The sequence below is a fragment of the Cajanus cajan genome, chromosome 6, assembly GCF_000230855.2.
Source record: "Cajanus cajan strain Asha chromosome 6, NIPB_CcT2T_4, whole genome shotgun sequence".
NCBI lineage: Eukaryota > Viridiplantae > Streptophyta > Magnoliopsida > Fabales > Fabaceae > Cajanus > Cajanus cajan.
This window is the reverse complement of record NC_138522.1, coordinates 57603838-57621475: the sequence shown is the minus strand read 5'-3', so window position 1 is coordinate 57621475 and position 17638 is coordinate 57603838. Positions and strand designations below refer to the sequence as shown.

At 30.3% G+C, this 17638-nt stretch overlaps 2 protein-coding genes across 2 annotated transcripts; both read right to left on the bottom strand.

The window, feature by feature from the left end:
* Positions 1 to 1264: 1264 nt before the first annotated feature.
* LOC109812280 (putative pectinesterase/pectinesterase inhibitor 41) lies at positions 1265 to 3822 on the bottom strand. Its single transcript, XM_020376205.3, has 2 exons — positions 2794 to 3822; positions 1265 to 2220 (listed from the first exon to the last, which is right to left on the bottom strand). The coding sequence occupies exons 1-2, from the start codon at positions 3779 to 3781 to the stop codon at positions 1532 to 1534; spliced, it is 1677 nt and encodes a 558-aa protein (XP_020231794.1). The 5' UTR covers positions 3782 to 3822; the 3' UTR covers positions 1265 to 1531.
* Positions 3823 to 11037: 7215 nt separating this feature from the next.
* Positions 11038 to 13644, bottom strand: LOC109812278 (pectinesterase). The gene is made up of 2 exons (XM_020376204.3): positions 12468 to 13644; positions 11038 to 12085 (listed from the first exon to the last, which is right to left on the bottom strand). Exons 1-2 carry the CDS (start codon positions 13450 to 13452, stop codon positions 11397 to 11399), a joined length of 1674 nt encoding a protein of 557 aa, XP_020231793.1. The 5' UTR covers positions 13453 to 13644; the 3' UTR covers positions 11038 to 11396.
* Between the last annotated feature and the right edge of the window lie 3994 nt (positions 13645 to 17638).

Here is a 17638-nt window from a genome sequence, read left to right as displayed (position 1 = left end):
TGTCAATTTATAATAAAAATGCGCTTTTAAAATAATGCCAAATATATTTTAAAAATAAAAAATTACCGTAAAATAAAGTGTATTTTTTGAGACATAAAAAATATATTTGTTGGCAAATCTAAAACCACCAGAAAATGTAAACAAGTAAAAATAATAATAATTTTGTGGAGGTTTTAAAATTGTGAAACTTTGAATTGGCAGAATTAAAATGAATTTTGTGGGGGTTTAAAATCGTCGAAAAATGACGAACAAGTCAAATAGAGCTGTAATTTTGTGGCGGTTTTCGACCGCCAGAAAATGTCAAACAAGCAAACCAAAATGCATTTTGTGGCGGTTTCAAACCGCCAGAAAGAGATTGAATTTTCTAAAAAATATCTGCCAGTAATACAATTTGTGGCAGTGTTTAATCGTCAGCTGTCACTTATATATATTATTATGATTTTATTCTAGTCGATGTGAGATCTTTAATACCCTCCCCATGCTGATGGTTGGACATATTATTTGTGAAGTTTGTAGAACTGGACCTCTACAAGTGATCTAATAGTGACCCAATAACTCTAACAACAATCAATAATTGCTAGAATGTAGATTTTAATACGATATGATACCATCTTAAGAAAGTGGAATAAAACTTAACTTAATACTATAAAATTGATTTGTAAGGTAAAAATTTCTCCCTACTTATATGGACTATTATAATTTTATTCATACTTGATATGAGATCTCCAACACAAGTAAAAAGAAAATAGTTTAACATATTTATTTAAAGGAGCAATGGTTATGTGGTTCAAGAGCTTACATATAGCTTAATGTGTGTGTTCAAGTCTTGGTCATAAATAATTGTACGACGATTTTAATGTAAAACACCTTTGATCGAAAAATTGCATAAAATATCTTTAATTGAAAAATCACGTACAACACTTTTGATCGGAAAATCACACTCTCAAAAAATACAAAAATTTTAAATTGATAATTATCATTTTTATTTTAAAACATTATAAACAAGAAGTTAAACATAAATAATATAAAATTTGAAATAAAAAATAAAAATATTTAAAATGTTGATGTGACTTTATTAAATAAATATATATTTATTTTATTGATATACGGTAAAGAAGATATCAAAATACTTCAATTTTTGAAGATATAATAGCAACTTCCAAAAATATTTATGAGAAATAGTGACCAATTTAAAAGACATGAAATTTTTTGAACTAAATATATATGCATAAATTTACTTACATTTTTTTTTACTCTAAAGAGATAAATAAAAAATATCTTATTTTATTTCACTCGATTAAATTCGAATTCTTTTACACATATAATAATACAACAATTTTTATAGCTTTCAATGGGACATAAATCATTGTAGTATTATTAGCTTTATAACAAAATCACAATAATTTTGAATGAAGTAACATGGTGTGAACATTTGGCAGGATGAAGTATTAATTAGTACTAGAGGCGGTGGGCAACTTATTGTTTAAAGAATAGAAAAAATAGCAAAATTCATGACAATCAAGTAAGTTTTCTATAACAAATTATCAGTGTAAGTGACTCCCGTCTGCGGTAACCAATCATCTCCAAGCAAAAAACTGGACACAGTAAAGTTGGCTGCATCCGTGGCATTAATCACGTGATAACCAGGCCACGTCACTCTGTTGGCGGTGCTGGACCCTGCCCCACTGTTACCGAACTCTGCATAGTACAAAGTGCTCAACGCAAAATCACCGTCCCATTCACGCCACCCCGCACCGTTTATCACACTGTCCATAAAACTCTGCATAAAAACCGTTCTTGAATACTCCTTCCACGGCCTCCCCAAATACGTTGAAACGCCGTTGCTAGCTGCCAAGTCATCGGCAGCTCTCACGGTACAGTTGTGGATGGAAATTCCCGTGTCTTGGTTTGGGTCCGTTCTTCCTTGTGCGGTGATGGCGTTGAATTGACCACTCATGGGGAGACGAGGGTACATGTTGCAACTTTGGAACACCACCTTGGCGTTTCCGAATATGAAATCTACCGTGCCGTAGATGTCGCATTCCCTGTAGAACTGTCTCATCGAGTGTACGTACAGCGTGTCTTGGTACCCCTCGAAGCTGCAACTGTAGAACGTCGATAAATCTGCTCCGTTTCGGAGTGCCACCGCTTGGTGCTTCACGGCTCCCGCGGTGTTGCGGATGGTCATGTTCACACCCACGAATCCTTGCCCAACCACAGCTGCAACATTCGTCAAATACTTATTAGATATTGCACAGTACTCGATCACAAAAAGTCAATGATATTTGAGTGTGCATTATGGATAAACACTATTTTAAAATAAGAATCGTCCATGTATAAAGACTAACTACATGCATATTTTTCAATTAGCCATGCATGCAAGAAAAAAATGATATACAAATTGAAATGACTTATATCCTTATTATTTTTTTCTTATATCTAGCCTTCAATGAAAATGAAATGTATGATTTAGTTTATTTTTTCTCAAATGTCGCTTTTTCGTCAAGAAATTGACGAGAGTTGATTAAGCTTCAATTTTTAGATCAAAGTTTACGGCAAAGAAGTTTCCGACAAAAAAGTCAAATTGGTTAAAATAAAATTATAAGAGAAAGGCTAGTAACGCATTGTTTTTCAAACACGAGCATTATTTTTGGCAAATATATATTATTAAAAAAAAAATCAAATGGTTTCTAATATGTTAGAATAAATGTTACGTTATAAAGTGTTTTCTTTTATTTTCCTTTCTGAAATCATAATTAATTATAGTAAAAGTTATGAAAGCTTCATTATTACCCAACGTTGCAGAGCTGAAGGTTGTCCAGCCATCAACGACACTGCGATTGCCTGTGATAATGGTCTTGTTGATACCGTCCCCGACCATCATCAAGTACGTCTTCTTCTTATCAATGGACACATTTTCCTGGTACACACCGGCAGTAACATAGATAAGAAAGTAGCCATCGGTGGAGACAGATTTGTTAGGTGCCGCAGCAATGGCGTCACTGATGGTGGTGAAGTTCCCACTTCCATCTTGGCTCACCGTCACAATATCACTGACATTAACCTCACCACCCACCGAGGCCTGAAGCAGCTTCCTCCTACTGACGGACTCGTAGATGGCGCGCGTTCTGGTGGACATCTTAAGCGGCAAACGGCCGTTTCGAAACCCAATAAGTTTAGCGTGGTGCAGCATTGCGTTGGGCTTGGGTTTGGTTTTGGGAACCCAAGCCTTGGTGAAGAGCGCGAGAGAGACAGTGTAGAGTTTGGTGTCGTTGGAGAGTGGGACAGTGAGGCCGTTCCTGACGCTCCAAGCGGAAGCAGTGTCTTTGAGACCGTCCAAGCATGTTTGTTGGTTGGTGAGAATGGCACTGAGCAACGTTTGAATGTCCTGGGCTTGGAAACTAGGGAGAAACCTGGTTGTCTTGTTCACGGTTTGGAAGGAGGTTGAGAGGAAATCGAAGTTGAGTTCCCCGAGCGTGCGGCAATCTTGAAGCGCGCGTGTGGCGGCGGCGGAGAGAGAAGAGGCACGTTGGAGATATTTGTCGACTAGGTTCAAGAACTTGCGCGCCTGTGATAGTGACTTTTTGACGGAGAAACGACCGTAGTCGTAAACGTTGTCGTTTTGGGGAGGGAGAACGGATTTGCAAAAGGAGGGGTCTGGCGTGGATTTGCACGCCGTTCCGGGTGAGACAGGGGTGCTGAGGTTTTGACCACTGTCTGCGGAAGCTGTTATTAGAAGAATGAGAAATATGGAGAGAGAGTAACAAAGGTTGGAAGCCATGTTGGTTGTTATGGTGTTAATGATTTGGAAAGTATGGGTTCGCAAGATTGAATTTATAGGCGAGGGACTCAACTTTTTAACCTCTGATTATGTATTTACATGTTCTATTGCTGCCGAACGTTGACTGGGACGTAAAGTAAAGAGACTTAAGAATTAATTGTACAAGTAGATTAATGGAATAGTCAACCTGTGTAGACTTTGTCAATAGTATACGTATCCAATTACATGAGACACGCGTCTTGGAAATTGTAGCCATCGGATTTCCCACTAGGATTTTTCCAAATTATGTATTCGTATTTCCTAAGTGTGCAGTAGGTGGTGATTTCATTAATTGGGGGACACTACCGGATCTTTTGTCTTCTTCTATTTCAGTGTTACTAACATGCACATGCAATTCTCTACAACGAATAAATTAAGAAAAATATATTAACCCATGATTATTGATTCATAATGACACATTTTCAATTAAATGGCGATTTTCATATATCTCTCATTAAATATTTTAATCCTATTCTCTATTTAATAATTCTTATGAAAATTCATTGATTTATTGAAAATATATTACAAATATGTTAAACAAAGTGTTATTAGTACTAGCTATTTCTCGTTCAAACAACGAAAATAAAAATGTTTACTAAATGAATTTAACTCAAATACACTTGATAATGTAAAATATTTTTAAATTAATATCCAATCTCAAGTTAATATATGTATAATAGATATGTTGATTTTTTATAACAATTATTTTAAAATTTATACGGAACCTAAAACTATTATACTTTTTATTTTTATTTTTTATGTACATATATAGTTCATGCATTATTTCAAGATTAATAATCAGTGATGGATTTAGAAGAAAAAAAATTCGTGGGAGCAAAAATAAAATTGTAATATTTTTATAATATAAAAATATAATAAATTTTTAAAAATACATATTCATAAAAAAAAATTAAATACCTTATTTTCTATAAATTAAAAATATTGTTTAACAAATCAATCGATAATTTCTCTTTTTTTATTTGATATATTGTATTAAAACATGAATTTATAATTTTATGTGATTTGTGTAGTATTATAGATTAAGAATGAAATGGTAAAAATTAGGATAAAAATAATAAAATTTGTACTAATTTATTCTTATTTTTATCTATTATAATTTTCAGCACTCATTAAAAAAAATTATTTTATAAGGATAATATTTTTTTGTGGGGACAGACTTATTATTAAATACATTTAAATAAAAAAATAAAAAGAAAACTTAGTGGGGGTAATTGCCCTCATAATTTACTACATAGATCCATCCTTATTGATAATCAATAACCATTTTGTGTACTTGAGATGTAATTTTTACTAATCAAATATTATTTTAATATTGATAAAATTATTATACGGAAAATGCATGTATATTAAACTCATACGAATATACATTTCTTTGACGAATAAGATCAAAGAATGTATATTAATTTCAAAAGGAAACTAAAAAAAAAGTGCGTATAAAATAAATCTAAAAGAATATAGGGAGGGAGGGAGAGAGTGAGGAGTTCCATTTTTCAAAAGGCCGGTTAGCACAAAAAACAACCAAATAGTTATTTTTGAAACTAGTATATATGACTATATGCCTGTCTACGTATGAAACTAATCAAAGCAAGAATGAGGTATAAAAGTTTCGTTTTCAATAAATTATTAATACGTCAGATTATTCATATTCTTGTCTAATATTTTCGTATTGTTTACCTTCTTCTCAAAAAGATATACATGATTCTCTTGTTGAATGAATAGCTGCCTTCTAGAATTTATTCAAATGCGCATATATCTTATTAGTGTTTATGCAAATGATGGTTTAATTAATTTAAAATAACTTACCATTGCTGTAAATGAACAAGTGATGAAGCTAGACAGTAAAATAATAATAAAAAGAAGGAAAGTCGCAACACAATGAAATCTTGATAATTAATTATATGTATGACGCCTGTCACAATCTAATAAACTATTTTAAGGGATAGTGTGTTGAAAAGAAATTAAAGTGGAAGCCAGCGAATACTGAGAAGAAAAATAATAAAAAGGGGGTCTGAAAACCCAAAGAAAACGTTTGGTAAAAGAGTTGGCTTCCCATTGATGCCTAACTGTTTGAAATTAAAGGATGGCAGACAGGAGAAAAAGAACAATGGAAAGATGAAAAGAGAAATCTGAATTTGTTTTAAATGAGAGACACAAAGTCATAATTGTCGATGCTGCGAGGTAATTGAAATAATTTATAAGAATGCTGATGAAACTGTAATCGTAGTTAATTAAGTAAAAGCATATAGAGTATAGAAATGTTAGAGGGAGTATGTAATAGAGAAAAAGGTAGCGTAGAGTTGGGTGCATATATTTATTTATTTAATTACAAGGATGGCCAATTGTTGTGTGAATATGTGGAGGGCAGCTAGGTATAGTTGATTGGTGAGGAGGCACTTGGAAAGTTTGATCTGAAGAGTGTATAGTTTTGAGTTTTGAGTTTTGAGTTTTGACCTGAGCGTAACGCGCAAACATTTGGCGGAGAATGGGCCTACACGTTGAGTAAACAATATCTGCCAAATTTGGCAAGCTGGGATCGATCAATAACAACTAACAAGGAGTCAGAGAAGACTCGCAAGAAAGTCCAACGGTTAAGGCTTCACTATTTTTACACATTCCTTTGAAAAAATAGACAACCCCTGCCCCTGCTGTGACCTTTTCCTTTGCCTTCCAACGCGGAAACTAAATAATTAACTAATCTGCTACTGCTACACAATTTTCTTTATCAATTTTTTCTTTTCTTGTTAATCGTAATTATTAGTGTGGAGTAGTATATAAAGCTCAATCTACAAAGGATACTCATTTTTATAATGCTTCTCACAATTTCAATCAACCAATAATTTTGCATGTTTTTCATTGTTTTCCCATTATTTTATATTTCAACATAAGAGAGGAGAACAAAGTGATATGTACACATATCTATGAGAGGAAGAAAGATTACTTTTAAAATTGTTAAGTTAAAAGACTAAATTATACATTTTAATATAAGAAAGAAAGACAGGATGATATTTAAATATCCCGAGAGAGAAATGTTATTTACTCTATTAATTTTATAATAATAGTATTATCAATTTTTATTTCTAATCAAATTAATATGTTTTTACTCCATATGTGTAGTCATTTGATAAATAAGTGTATTTCTTTGTTTAATTGAATTAATATTTAATTTTTTTATTTCATTAATTTAACTACTTTATTTTATTTAATTTTTGTGTTACCCACACTGGTGCAAAATTGGATTTAAAATCGAAGTTTTAAGATCGGTTACAAGGTAACTGATTTTAAAAGTGACACGGTAGTAATTTTGTAAATAATATAAATACTTTTAAGATCAATTAAAATTTAACCGATCTTAAAAGTACTTTTAAGATTGGTTATTTTATGACCGATCTTAAAAGGTATGTCTGACACAACTTTTAAGATCGGTTACAAAGAACCGATCTTAAAAGCTGTATTAGACATAACTTTTAAGATCGGTCATAAAATAATCGATCTTAAAAGTACTTTTAAGATCGGTTATTTAATGACTGATTTTAAAAGTGCTACTTTTAAAATCGGTTATTTCAGAACCGATTTTGTATGTAGTATACAAAATCGGTTTTTAAATAACTGATTTTAAAAGTATCGTCAGAAACCTTTTATATTTTTCTTCATTCGCATTCTCTTTAATTTTTCCCTCATTTCCTTTTTTTACTCTCTCGCGCTCTCATTTTTTAAAGTCTCCAATAAGGTAAATTTCTTTGTCGTTTTCGTTTTCGTTTTCGTTTTCGTCTTCTCATACTCTTCTTGTGTCTCTTTTCATTTTCTCATGCTCTTCTCTTGTCTTTATTTTTGTTGTATGTTTATTTTGGGTAAATTTTGAATCTGGAACGACCCGTTCTACAAGGAGACGACCCCTTTTTCATGGAGAACGTCCCGTACTGAAAAGAGAACGGGTTGTTCTGATGTCCGTTCTTCAAGTAGTCTTTTTAACAACCTGGAACAACCCGTTCCAGTTTTGGAACGGCCCGTTCCAGTTTAAGTTTTTTTTAGAGCCAGGACTTTTAAGACCGGTTATAAAACAACCGATCTTAAAAGTTAACTTTTAAAATCGGTTATTTAACCGATTTTTAAAAGTCTAACTTTTAAAATCGACTATTTTAAAATCAGTTACGGAACCGATTTTAAAAGTTAAAAATAACCGATTTTAAAAACCTTTTCTCCACTAATGTCATCTCGGTTAAGCCGAATCGACTACTTCTAATTAACTCATTTACATCATCTCAGTCAAGTCGAGCTAACATCCTTCCATTGGTCCATGCTAGTCTCGTTGCCCATCATCATGCAATAAGACTTTATGCAGGTAATCTCTAATGGCTAGCAAAGATCTCAACATGAATATCCTCTTTAATATCATATATTTGGCACATCATGATCACCTAACTCAATATCCTTATTTATCTAAAACAATATATCCACTTATCAACAACAACATTCCTAGACAATTTTGTTAATGTATCTCTATAATATAATATTATCTCTAAACGTAGAGAACACAACAATCACACACACACACACAAAAAAAAAAAAAAAAAAAAAAAAATAAAAAAAAAAATATATATATATATATATATATATATATATATATATATATATATATATATATATATATATGGGACATCACATTAGGTATCATTTTACCTATTTTTTTTCTTAACCTAAATTCTCTTATAATTTGAATATCACAATGTTTTTGTAAATGTCTCTCTCCATATACGTTGGAGTAACAAGGATGTTGCGTCACCTTAGGAGCATTTGCAAGATTTTGGTAAGAATAATTTTTAAATTAAAATTTTCAAGTTAATTTTATATTTCAATATAATTTTTTTTTATATATTTACATAATAATATAATTTTACAATACAAAAAAGCATTACTACTATAGTATTAAGTTTTCTTCAAAACTTAATTGATCTTCATATGGTTGGCTACTTAACGTTTGAGTTTGATTTTGAGTTTACTAAAAATTATTAGATGATTGATTTTAAGTTTATTAAAAATTATTAGATGATTCAAGACTATAAGGTTTGTAATTAGTTTTTATATGATATGTAATTACATTTTATTATTTTTCTCATATATTAAAAAAATTAAATAAATATTATATAATAATTGGCTGAAACAATGAGACTATAAATATGTAATAGTTCTGAACGATCTAATTCTTTTTCGAGTTTAAGTCTAAGTGACCTAATTAATCAAAAGCGAAATCAAATAATTTAATCATTGAGCCTATCTTTAATCACACAGCCCCATCGAGTTAGTCGGGTCACGGGTGGAACGGCTTGCGAGAGCATATGGTGGTTCTAAACTGTTTGGAATAGTTAGAATTGACAATTTTTTACTACTTCTTCCCTAAATTTAAAATTTTAGGAGCTCAATGGGTCATGATTCTTGAACCAATTTATTTATTTATTTTTATTGTAATGACTCACGGGCCAACTTACATATATCTAGATTTTAATTATTTTTGTATAGATCACAAATTTGCTGGTTGGGCCAAATTGATATTTATTTTTTTTTGCATAGCATTTGATATATTACGCATTCATTTCATGGGTTGCGCCTTGCGTATCTAACTTGGGTTTCAGGCTTTCACATAAAAAATTCAACCAAAATTATACTTATTCAGGTAGTTATCTACGTACTCTAAAAAATCAGGCTACATATATTCTCTAAGATATTCATTTATGTACTTCAGCCAAGGCCAGCCCAATACTATTTTTTTTCTTTTTATCATGCACGCCTATCTTTCGGCCACTAAATGTCTAAATCATACATCAACTCGTATACATCAATTCGTAGATGATATTATGAATATTGTTGATTTAGAAGACTTTCGTATACAATAGATATTGAATATGAGATTCTTTGTTAAATAAATTATTTATATGATGTATGAATATAAGATATTTAACCATTATGATCTAATTATAATGTGATCGTTCTTATAATATTGTACATATTGTTGATCCAAAAGATTTTTTAGACACCAAAGATTTAACATAAGATTCTCTACTAAATAAATCATTTTTACAACATGTAAATATAATAAGTCTAAAGCATATGTTAGGTTCTTTTACTAATATATGATGTCCAATTTTATTAACATATACAAGTTTTTTATTTTATAAAATTAATGATAATTTTTTTATTAAACTTTAAATTGTGCATGCAACTGCAGCCCATCTAATGGCAAAAAACATTTAATCATAGATACCCTGCGAGGAGGTATATAAGAGGGGAAAAACTAAGAATTCATCAAGTATATATGATTAAATTAGAATTCAATATGCAAAATTCAATGAAAATGAAAATTGAATAATTTTCAAAAGAAGGAAACCATGAAACGTTTAATGACATACAAAAAATATCCTTATAAATACAATATATGTAGGTATAAATCTATTTAATATATAATTGTATACAAGTTTAGTATTAATTTTGCATAAAATTTAATAATATATATTATATATCATTATAACTTATATCTACACTTTTTAATAATATACTAACATATATTATATTTATAATATAAATAAAAATATTTTTTAATAATAATTATTGTGTCACTATAAAATTAATGTCGATCATTCCATGACAATTTTTTTTTTAATATATATAGCATTGCAGGTTGAAAACACCTAATAAATAAACATATACTGTAATATATAGTTTTAATTATTTTGTATAAATATTAAATAAATTTATTTTTATCATATTGACACTATATTATAAGAGATTTTAAAATATGAAATCACTTTAAGAAAAATATTTGAATTTCAATAAATAAGATTTTGAAGAAAAAAAAACATTGTCTTAATTTTAGTTATCATGAATTTTTTTCTCTAATTTTAAAATTTAAAAATTACTAACAAAATAAATTAGTGTTCCATTAGAAGTATTAAAATTTAAGAAATTAATTTATTAAATATACGTAATATATGTTTATAGAGTACCGTAAATTGTAAAATAGTAATAGAATTAGTTATTATCAAATATTGAACTTCTTAATTAATATTTAATTAAGAATTTTATTAATTAAAAACAAAAAGTTATAAATTAAATGAGATTAAAATATATTTAAAAAATTTACCTCAGGTCTAACTCATAAGCTAATTAATATATAATAATCGTTTATGGATCGTGGAATAGATAATGGGATGGTAGTCAGCGGTAGGGGTTGATCCACACTTAAGCAAGGTCAGGAGTTCGAATCCTGCCTTGTATATGCAGCCGCGTTAAATCTTGGAACCAGCTATCCCACCCTTTGAGGTGTTTCTCGAACAAAAAAATAATGGGATAGTAGAAATAAAAAAATAAAATAAAAAGGCAATTAACCATTTATTCATTCATATAAACGTATTAAGACATATGTATTCAATCATTCTTTACCACATCCCGATCCCCCCAGATTTATGAGGCTATCTAGATCGATATGGAACAATACATTAAAGTATTAAACATATATAATACTCCGAGCTACGTATGGTTTAATCCAAGTAAGTTTCCACTTTTATTACAAAGACGTTTGGAAAGGAACGCTAGTACGAGGCAACCAAACATCTCCATCCAAGAAGTTGGACACAGTAAAGTTAGCTGCCTCAGTAGCATCGATAACATGATAACCAGGCCACGTGACGCGGTTTGTAGTATTTGAACCAGGACCATTGTTATCATACTCTGCATAGTACAACGTGCTCAATGCAAAACTTCCATTCCAATCATGCCACCCAACAGGAGCTATCAAACTGTCCATGAAAGACTGCATATAAACGGTTCTTGAGTACTCCTTCCATGGCCTCCCAAGGTATGTTTCCACCGTTCCAACCACGGGAGCCAAATCCTGTGCTGCTTTTATGGTCGCATTTTGTATGGAAATGCCGGTGTTTTGATTTGGATCGGTTCTACCTTGCGCAGTGATGGCATTGAATTGTCCACTCATGGGGAGACGGGGATATAAGTTGCAGTTTTGCAAAACAACAGCTCCATTTCCAAATATGAAGTCAACTGTGCCGTATATGTCACATTCGCGATAAAACTGCCTCATGGAATGAGTGTATAAGGTGTCTTGGTACCCTTCAAAGCTACAGCTATAGAAGGTGGACATGTCAGCTCCATTTCTTACAGCCACTGCTTGGTGCTTGCTCGGTCCAGCAGTGTTGCGGAATGTTATGTTCATTGCTACGAATCCTTCTGCTACCACAGCTGCAAATCGATCACCAAGATATTAACATGTGCTCTTCAAATTTACCAACTTATATTTAGAGCATGTCTAGTTACAAACTTAAAAATATTTTTTAGAGTTTCATTACTAGAAATAAAATAAAAAATTTACATAAATAAACTCTCGTAAACTCTCTTAAACCTGTATAAATGCAAGCAGACTCTTAAAGTTCATATATAAATTCACGTTCATGCCAAAAGCGGGCATACACGCTAGCAAAATTAATTTACAATGTTATGCATAGTCTTGGAAAGTGCGTGGATTTAAGCTTATTTCATTCTTACAAAATGTGTTCATATACTTTTAATTATATTTTATTTTAGGCATATCTCTAGTGATCTATATATATACTTAGTTACTTACCAAATGTGGCCGAGTTGAATGTTGTAAAGCCATCAACAACGTTGTGATCCCCAGTGATAATTGTCCTGTTGATTCCATCTCCGATTAACATCAAGTACTTTTTGTTTTTTGCTATAGATACATATTCTTGATATATACCCTCGGTGATAAAAATGACGAAGTAGCCATCGGCAGCAGCAGTGTTATTTGGTGCAGCAGCTATAGCTTCGTTGATAGTGGTAAAGTTTCCACTTCCATCTTGACTAACAACCACAGAATCATTCACCACTATGCTTTCATTGTTATCCAATGTTTGAAGTAGTTTTCTCCCATTGCCATGAATGGCACGTGCTTTGTTTGACATCTTCAAGGGTACACGATCATTCTTGATGCTCCCATGTTGTTGCCATGAGATTTTGTTCTCAGGAACCCAAGCCTTGGTAAACAAATCAAGTGAGACAGTGTGAAGCTTGGTATCATTCGAGAGTACGGAAGAAAGATCGTTCCTCACTCTTGGATTTGAAGAAGCTGAAGTTTGCAGGCCATCTAAACAGGTTTGTTCATTTGTCAAAACAGCACTAAGCAATGTGTGAACATCCTCTTCTTGAGAGGTGGGAAGAACATCGCCAGCTTTATCAACAGTGTCATGAATTGTTAATAAGTAATCAACGTTTAGCTCAGCAAGGAATTGACAATCTTGGAGAGCACGAACTGTTGGTTGAGAGAAAGACGATGGATTTTGAAGATACGAATACATGGTGTTCAAGAACTTTCGAGACTGGGACAAGGAGTATCGAACAGAAATGCGGCAATAGTCGTATATGTTATAGCTACCATTTAGATTAGCAAACTCAGATTTGCAGTAAGTAGGGTCCATGGTTGACTGGCATATAGTTTCTGGTGGAACAGCTGCATGGTTATTTTCAGCTATGGAAATCGATGCCAAGGATAGCATAAGGGAGACACAGAAAGTAAGAAGGAACAAGTTGTTGAAAGCCATAACCATTGGTTTTTTGGATGTAAGAATAACAATTAAGGGTTGTTGGATGGTATGGTGTGTGATCGATGCATAGATAGTTAGGCTTGTTATATAGGGCTGGGTGGCGAGTATGTCTCGTTTAAATTATTAGTTAACGTGGCAATTCAACTTGAAGGAATTTTCGTTGCCTACCTACTTGGTGTTGGTGCCATGGCTCCCATTATCTTGGTCAACTGCTCCAAATTAAACCGCTATATGTATTGAAATATATTTGATATAGAATTTAGGATGAACATTCATCAAGCTAACTGTATCGTGCGTGCTTGTATCCAAATATTCGTAGGAATTATGTTTATTTGTTTAAACTGCTAGCAATATTTGTTTGGTGCCTAACTTATCTGATAATGCATAGGATATGAATTTGTATATGTCAATGGTCGGGTAGGTTCCTAGCAAAAAATTTCGTGCAGGGCTATTCACGGATAAATTATATATTATATAAATAGCTAAGGACTGGTATATCCCTTTTCTATTTTTATTTTTAGTGAAAATGAAAAATAATGCTCCATTAATTGTCATCCTATTGCCAGCAATCACAAGTCACATGAAACGATAGATAGAAATAAGTAAACTAATTAATGTGGGTTGTGGTTTGGCGAATTGAATGTCTGACCATGTGCTGTGTTGCAGTTATATCAGCGGAAAGTCAATCGTTTGGTGAGTGTTGGAACACTGCAAACATAATAATGTTGGAGAGATTCTTTAGATGTAGCCAGACAAAATGATATTGAAATATGATGAAAAAAATTGATACTAAAAACTTTCTCTAGTTATTTTTAATCCTCAGTTTTTTAAAATGAATGAGTTTTGTTTTTATTATCTATTATTTTGAAAACATAAGATAACGTTAAAGCTTGGATGTGTTTTTAGTCACTATAAAATAATTGAGTTTTAATATTTAGTTTCTTTATTTTTTATTTCTTTAAATCTTGAACTACTATTTTTAGTCTATATAAATTCTGATTTTGGTCTTTTTAGAAATTTTTTTATTTCTCCAAAATTTAAAATCACTGAATTTTATTCTTATTGTTCAATTTAATATAGATAAATAACACTTTAGTTAGACATATTGAATATATCTTATTATAGTTGTTACATGTTAGATATATTATCACAAACATTGATAAGTGTTATCTACATACCATTCATCATGAGTGGATAATATATCTCACAGAATAATAGGGATCGATAACAAAAACAATGATTTTCAATTTTAGTATATAAAAAAAAATGGTAAGAATCAAAATTAAAATTTGTTCACTTTATGATAACTAAAAATATATTTAAGCATATTAATTACTCTTCTTAACTAAATATATCCTTATTTTTACTTCTTTTTTTATTAATTTAGAAATTCAATTATAATTAGTATGTATTTATTCTGTAGTAAAAAAAAATAGTATTGTTAAAAGCTCTAAAATTAATTTATGAAAAAATTAAAATTTAATGCAATTTTTTTTTTTGTTTATGTAAAAATAATCTTAAATAAAGAAGCGGACGTGGTAACCCACACCTCTTTTATATTTTAGTTTAAATACGTACTTGTTTCTACCTATTCCAACTTCCCGCCAATAATTTGAATAGTTCGTCCGTGTCCACGGCTTAACGGGATAACTTATAAGCAACTCCTGTGTTATATCACTATCACATCAGTTCTAATTTATTTTATGAATTATTTAAATTTTAACAATATGACAGTAATATGGTAGAAGAAGTTGCTTATAAATAATTTTATTGAAAATGCTCTAATAACGAGACTAATTAATGTCCATTAATTTGAATCAGGGATGGGAAAATATAGTCGATTTATATGAGTATCCGCAAAAAGTATTTAAATGAAAATAAAAATGAGAGTGAACGAGAGTATTTATACAAAACTCAATTGTACTGTAGTACTAAGTCACTCCAAAATTTGGATCATCTCCAATTTTTAGTGTATAAATAATATTAATATTCTAATGATTGACATTTAACTTCCTTTATTTACTCAAAATTATAGAAAATGATGACAAGAATCTGAGAGAAGAAATGGAGAAAATTTAAGTCTTGTCATGATAAAAAACATGATTGAATAGACATTTTACTAAAGGTATAACTTATTAAATTTTTTTGACAGAATTAGTTATAAAGAAATTTGTTAGATATTTTGTAACATAATTAAAAAAAAATCATTCAAGAAAGTGGGTTACATCAAACTTAATATATAATATATATTTTTTTTAGGCATTGTAAAGAGGACGTACACCAAATCATAAAACGGATAGATTCCATTATCATTTAAGAAAAACACTAAGAAAGCTTAACCTTTTTGAATTAGGAGAGACAAAGTATTTCATATTTAACATCTAATTTATCTATAAGTAAATTATCAATTACAAAAATATGATAATAATGAATTTGATCAAATTTATCCATTATTTATTTAAATGGATGATTAGTGAATATTCACTATAAATCTATTTGATTATGAAAATAGAGTATTGGATTGATATTTTAATATATTATTTTGACATATAAATTTTTTTTATGAATTTTAAAAAATTATATAAAAATGCAATGAGAAAACATTGTTAAATTTAATATTGTGTGTTCCGAGTGACTTTTAAAATATTCCCATAAAATTGTATGAAGTATTTAAATATTGATTGATTTATGTGTATATTAAAGAAAAAATTTATAATGATATTTCCATATATATATATATATATATATATATATATATATATATATATATATATAATGGACAGATTGAATTTTTAATTTCTCTCAAATGAATTAAATAGATTAGATATTTTAGATAAATTTTTAGTAGATTCAAATGAATTAATAAATTATTTTTATATAAATAAATAAATAGATAAAATTATTTTGATTCCTCTAACATGAATATAAGATCCAGTTGCTATGTCATATCGATTTTCGTTGCCTAAAATATAATTCACCATATATTGGCCAAATCGGATAACTATATATAAAAGAGAGTGTTATAATACGCAAATTTTTTTAACACACTTATTATTTTGTCCAAAATTAATTGAAATTATAATATCATGAGCATTGAATAAAATAGACGATGGAAACAATGGCATAATTTAATTTTAATAAATAAAAATTATTATTGAAAGAGTATATTAATTAATATTTTTTTCTACTACAAAATGAGGTAGAATCCTAACTTGTTTTGTATTATATTTTTTACCAAATCCTCTGTATTGAATGAAATGAGACTAAATGTCCAAATTCAGCCCAAATTCAAATCACATCCACCAAAGGTGCCACAGAAATATGAAAAGAAAACCAATGAGTGTAAACAAAAAACAAACGCGCGACTCGAGGATTCTAATACGCAATTATAAATGACACGCATCATTTGATCAAGATGCAAAATAAATTTTAAAACAAAATAATCTTTTTTCATTAATTTCATTTATCTCCAACTATCAAGCCAAAATCTTGCATTTTCCATTTGCAAGGGATCACTCGATACATTGTATAACATTGTCAACGACATGACAAATTCCTTTACAAATAGCAATCATCAAGAATTTTCGTTTCCTACTTGATGTTGATGCCCGTGGCTACCATTAATAATGAAATGTTTGATATAGAATTTAGGACGAACATTCATGTTACTGTATCGTGCATGTTTGCAAATATTCATTGGAATTATGTTAATTTGTTAGGAAGATTTGTTTGGTGGCGACTTATGGATATGATTTCAAACTTGTCAACGGTGGGGTAGGTTCCCTGCAATCACAAGACACAAGAACACCAAAAGAATAAGAATAAATAAACTAACTTGGATTATGATTTGGCAATCAAAGATCTGACAACGTTGTGTTATGTTGCAGTTACATCTGATGGAAACTCAATCATTTGGTGTGTTAGAACATTGCAAAAAGAATAATGTTTGAGAGATTCCTGGGAATGTACGTAGTCTGATATTTCCCCCGTGTTGCATAGATTAATATGTTATAATGTTAAAATATATTTAAGTGAAGCATAATAATAGCGTACATCTCTTTATTTTAGTTGCTTTTTCGTTTATTTTCTTACACGCGTCTACTAATAAATGCTGTTGCACAATAATAATCGGTCCATGTACATGGATTAGAGACAAAGAAAGTCATCTGCCATGAGCTTAATTAAGAAA